The sequence below is a fragment of the Oncorhynchus kisutch genome, linkage group LG8, assembly GCF_002021735.2.
Source record: "Oncorhynchus kisutch isolate 150728-3 linkage group LG8, Okis_V2, whole genome shotgun sequence".
NCBI classification, from domain to species: Eukaryota; Metazoa; Chordata; class Actinopteri; order Salmoniformes; family Salmonidae; genus Oncorhynchus; species Oncorhynchus kisutch.
In genome coordinates this window covers 65,685,772-65,690,724 of record NC_034181.2, presented here as the reverse complement: position 1 = coordinate 65,690,724, position 4,953 = coordinate 65,685,772, and the positions used below count along the sequence as shown (strand labels likewise).

The 4,953-nt window shown below is 50.4% G+C and overlaps 1 protein-coding gene across 4 annotated transcripts; it reads left to right on the top strand.

The window, feature by feature from the left end:
* The first annotated feature begins 281 nt into the window (after positions 1-281).
* Positions 282-4,479, top strand: LOC109895252 (uncharacterized). Of its 4 annotated transcripts, none has more exons than XM_031830900.1 (5): positions 282-1,314; positions 1,496-3,189; positions 3,430-3,644; positions 3,728-3,832; positions 4,047-4,479. In XM_031830900.1, exons 2-5 carry the CDS (start codon positions 2,758-2,760, stop codon positions 4,342-4,344), a joined length of 1,050 nt encoding a protein of 349 aa, XP_031686760.1. In that variant the 5' UTR covers positions 282-1,314; positions 1,496-2,757; the 3' UTR covers positions 4,345-4,479. The 4 variants fall into 4 exon arrangements, with proteins under 4 accessions (XP_031686760.1, XP_031686761.1, XP_031686759.1 ...); XM_031830901.1 differs by having other exon boundaries at positions 282-2,346; positions 2,748-3,189; XM_031830899.1 differs by having other exon boundaries at positions 282-3,189.
* Positions 4,480-4,953: the final 474 nt, after the last annotated feature.

The following is a 4,953-nucleotide window of genomic DNA, read 5'->3' as shown; positions in this document are numbered from 1 at the left end:
CGTGGGAGGGGATTCATTACGATATAAGAGCCATTCATTTTCTCATGTAAATTAGATGCCATATATTGTTATACAGAAGAACAGTGCTGAAGAAAGCATTCCGAATGTTTATACGGATTATTTTAGTGTAATACTAACCACCTGTTTTGGGATACATCAATACGCACACCTGGCATTTTTCATTACACGCACCTGTTGATCATTATGATTCACACCTGGACTCCATTACCTTCCTCATTACCTCACCTCTATCTGTCCCTCCCTTACATTTGTTCCTCAGTTGGTATTGTTCCTATGTTCATGCTTTTTAGCCGCTGTGATGTTATCTCGGTTCATGGGTTACTAAATGTTTCACCTGCTTCTCAACTCACTGCGTCTTTGTTACAGAATACCAACTCAAAATAGGGAAGCAGCAGGAAATTAAATTATCTCTCAGATGGTTGATGAACAGGGTTATCTTCTACGTCAACACCATGACCAGCTGGAACAACTGGGATCGGCTATGGAGGTTCTTCGTAGTATGCAACGTCTCAAACACACCCGAGAGGCATTGCCTTCATCCAGCGGAGGATACTCTTCAGCAAGTCACCCTAGCACATCAGCCCATTCAGTGACCCCCACTCAGATCAGCGACGCCCGTTTATCCCTCCCCGATAAACATGACGGTACACCATCCAAATGCCATTGCTTCCTAGTAAGCTACTCCCTCTATTTTAGGCATTAGATGGGAGCTCCTACCACCCAGTGGTCTAAGGTTGCCACTGTGATTTCCTTGCTGACTGGGAGGGTGTTGGAATGGGCTATGGCCGTCTGGGCAAGAGGAGCTTGATTTTAAATGTATTTTTGATCATCCCCTGGAGGGCAGAGGGAGGTGAGTGGCTACTGCAATTACAGCAGGGGAACCAGACGGCTGCAGAGTACGTGCTCATCTTTCGGACAGTAGCGGCATCAAGTGGATGGAATGAGCCTCCATACACTATTTAGAAGAGGTCCTAGACATAATTGGCTTGTTGCGACGACAACCTTGCCTTGGACGCACTCATTGCGATGGCCATCCATCTGGATAACCTACTTCGGGAGCGCCGGTACACTCATCGCTTCCCTCCCTCAGTGACCACTCGGATCAGAGCCTGAATCCATGGAGGTAGGGGGTCACTCGTCTCCCCCAGCTATAGCCGCAGACGGATACAGCTGGGGATTTGTCTGTACTGTGGACAAGGAGGACACAAGCTCCAGAGCTGTCCGGCAGGTCAGAACCTGGGATTCACAAAAGCAGAGGGACAGTCGCATGATCTTCCACCCCCTGGGACAGGAGTGAGTTCCATCACTGTCTACTAGGCTCTTTTTGGTGTCCATCACACTGACTGTCACTTATGTACGGTGTCTACAGCGTTAGTGGATTCTGGTGCCGCAGGGGAACTTTATTGACCAGACCCTTGCCTCCTCCCTTAACCTCATAACTCATACCCGCTCTCTTCTCCTTTTCCGGTTCAAGCCCTGGCCAGTCAGGCACTCACCCTCACCGTGGAGTCCAGTCATCAGGAGACCATCCCCCTTTTCATTACCAGTCCACAAGATCATCCTCGGCCTCCCTTGGCTTCAATGCCATAACCCTACCATCTCATGGTCGAGGATGAGAATTACAGACTGGTCGCCTGAATGCCGGGAGACCTGCTTCCCTGTCCTTTGTGGTTCCATGTCGGTTGAGAGTCCTATGGTTGCCCAACATCCCAGAGGTATATCAGAATCTGCAGGAGGTATTCTCTTCCTCCTCATTGCCCCTGGGACTGTGCCATCGACCTGCTTTCAGGTTCTGCGCAGATGCATCTACCCTCTGTCGGTGGCTGAGACCCAGGCCATGGAGGATTACATCCAAGTGGCGTTCCAACAAGGTTTCATTCGCACGTCCACTTGTCCTGCGTCAGCTTTATTTTTCTTCATAGCCAAGAAATATGGAGGGTTATGTCCCTGCATCGACTAGAGGACTCAACGAAATCAGCACCAAGTATCGGTACCCTCTCCCATTGGTGCCATCACGCAGCTTTTTATTTTTAAAAAACTCAAGTGGACCTGCAGAGCGCTTACAATCTCATCCAGGAGGGGGATGAGTGGAAGACATCATTCAGCACCATGTCTGGTCACTACAAGTACTTGGTGATGCCCTTTGGCTTAGCAAATGCTCCGTTAGTGTTCAGGGACATGCTCGGATGCCAGATTGTGTATATCGATAGCATCCTGAGCTACTCGACTACCCTGGAGGATCACATCACCCCAGTTCGAGCAGTCCTGGAATGCATCCTGGCTGACCATCTGTTTGTCAAGCCTGAAGTTCCAATTCCACCAGAGGTCGGTATCCTTAGGTTACCAAATCAGGGTGTGAGGATGGAAGACCAGTAGGTAGATGCAGTCATGCCATGGCCAGTCCCAACCACCATAAAAGGGTTACAACGTTTTTTTTGCGGTTTACCAACTTCTACCGCCTCTTCATCAGGAATGTCAGCTCTGTTGCTGCTCCTCTCCTTAAGGGAGGGCCCTGTAGGTTGGTGAGGAGCCCATTAGCCGACGAGGCCTTCTGTCCCAAGGGACGTTTCACCTCCACCCACTGCTCAAACATCCAGATCCCACAAGATCCTTTGTGGTAGAGGTGGATGTTTCAGAGGTTGGCGTGGGGGCAGTTCTGTCTCAACGACACTGAAATTGTACCCCCTGTGCTTTTTTTTTTCTTTCTCTAAAACTGTCCTCTGCAGAGGAATTCCGATGTCGTGTGATCGGGAGCTCCTGGCGGTAAAGTTGTCATTAGAGGATTGGAGACACCTGCTGGTTCCTTGGCGCCCTCCATTCGTCATTCTCACTGACCATCGGAACCTGGAGTACATACGGACAGCGAGGAGGTTGAATCCGTGCTGTTCTTCAAGGTTTGACTTCACGCCAACTTATCGCCCAAGTTCAAAGGACACCAAGGCTGATGCCCTGTCCCGGCTCTACGATTCGGGGGAGAGGGTCCTATACAGAGTGCACCCATTCTCCCTAGTCGTAGCTCTTGTGGTTTGGGACGTAGATGCAGACATCCGCCAGGCATTGGAGAAGGAGCCCGCACCCACTAACTGTCCTGCTGAACGCATCTACGTTCCCACTGATAAGGAATTGACTGCTGACCTGGGCACACATCTGTCGTCGCTGGACATCCAGGTATTTCTTGCACCATCCATTTTAATCTCTGGGAAATACTGGTGGCCCACTTGAGCGCGGGATGTCACTCGCTACTTCAGCTACCCAGAACACTCCAGCAGGGCAAACTCCTTCACCCTTCCCGTGCCTCAGCGACCCTGGCCACATCTATCCATTGACTTTGTAACCGAAATCCTGTTAAAAATCCTGTTTTTTAATCACCTTTCCTGGTCTCTTCCTGGTCTCCCCACTGCTCTCCAGGTTGCTGAGGCACTCTTCTGGCATTATGGCCTTCTGCAGGACATCGTCACTGCCCGTGGCCCTGAATTCACATCACGAGTATGGGGGGCCTTGAGGGAGACGCTCGGGGTCATGGTCAGCCTCACGTCCTGGTACCGGCTTCAGACAAATGGGCAGATAGCGGCTGAACCAGGAGCTCAGGAGTTTCCTGAACAGTCACTGTCAGGACCGGCAGGGTGAGTGGGCACGTTTCCTTCCATGGGCAGAGTACTCCCAGAACGCGCTACGTCACTCCTCCACTGGATTGACCCCCTTCCAGTGTGTTTTGTGTTTTCAGCCAGCCCTGGCTCCGTGGACCCAGAGCCAGACCAATGCTCCTGCGGTTGAGTGGTTTTGGCGTGCAGAAGTGTGGCGTGACGCTCACGTAAGACTCCAGCACGCCGTCTACTGCAGTGAGACCCCTGTGTTCCATCCTGGGGATCGCGTCTGGCTTTCTACCAGGAACCTCCCACTCCGCCTGCCCTGCTAGAAACTGAGCCCCTGAGCCCCTGGTTTGGGGGGCTGTTCAAGGTTCTCTGGAGGGTCAACGAGGTGATGTATATTTTATCGCATCTCACCTGCTTTTCATGTTTCCTCAGGCCGGTCTCTTTCCCCCCAGACATCGAGGGGAGTCTGACATATGCTGTCAGAGCCCTACTGGACTCCCGGTGTCGTGGGGGTCAGCTCCAGTACCTGGTGGACTGGGAGGGGTATGTAGGGTTCCAGTGGAGGACTTTCAAGATCCCAACATCAGCCGTGATTTCCACTTTCGCTGTCCAGACCGATCTGCTCCTCAGGGTCGTCTCTTTGGTCGGAGTCGTCCTGCAGCAGGAGCTGCGCGTCAGGGGGGGGATTACTGTCACGTCTACTGCTCCTCCGGCGTTGCCGGAATACTAACCACCGGGCCTGGGATTCTTCATTACATGCACATGTTGATCATTATGATTCACACCTCTTATCTGTCCCTCCCTTATGTTTGTTCCTCAGTCAGTATTCATGTTTGTTTTATTAAACGTTTCACCTGCTTCTTGATTCACAGCGTTTTCGTTCAAATTTCAATGGCATGCTAATTTCATTTAATTGACCATGGTAACTATCAATCAAAACTTGACAATGGAACTGATGTCTGTGCCCAGTGAGAGAATCTATCCAGAGGAATAATGTCAACCTCCCACTTGATGTGACCCCTCTCTTATGTGACTATTATAATTGAGGAAAGCTATTCACAGAATTACATTGGCTCTTAGTCCAAACCCCAACTCAAGGACACTTATATTCCCCCAGAGAAATTTACTTTCTCATATTTCTTCACTTGGGCACTGTCATTAGAGCAGTGAAATCTTATGCAGATGATTCTGGTTCTTTCAAGACCCACTACAAATCGGGAAAAGGCACTGACAGGAAGTGGTCTATGCACCATAGCTCTTATTTGAACTTTTTCCTTGTCATGATTCATTAGAACATTTAAAGAACGCATAGTGAGCCATGTGCACAATCCCCACAGCA

Excerpts from the sequence above, each read along its gene's own strand:
- LOC109895252 (XM_031830900.1), top strand. The coding sequence starts at position 2,758 with ATGTCGTGTGATCGGGAGCTCCTGGCGGTAAAGTTGTCATTAGAGGAT. Across the intron at positions 3,645-3,727 it reads TCACTGTCAGGACCGGCAGG|TGTGTTTTGTGTTTTCAGCC; the intron begins GTGAGTGGGCAC and ends ACCCCCTTCCAG. Across the intron at positions 3,833-4,046 it reads AAGTGTGGCGTGACGCTCAC|GCCGGTCTCTTTCCCCCCAG; the intron begins GTAAGACTCCAG and ends ATGTTTCCTCAG.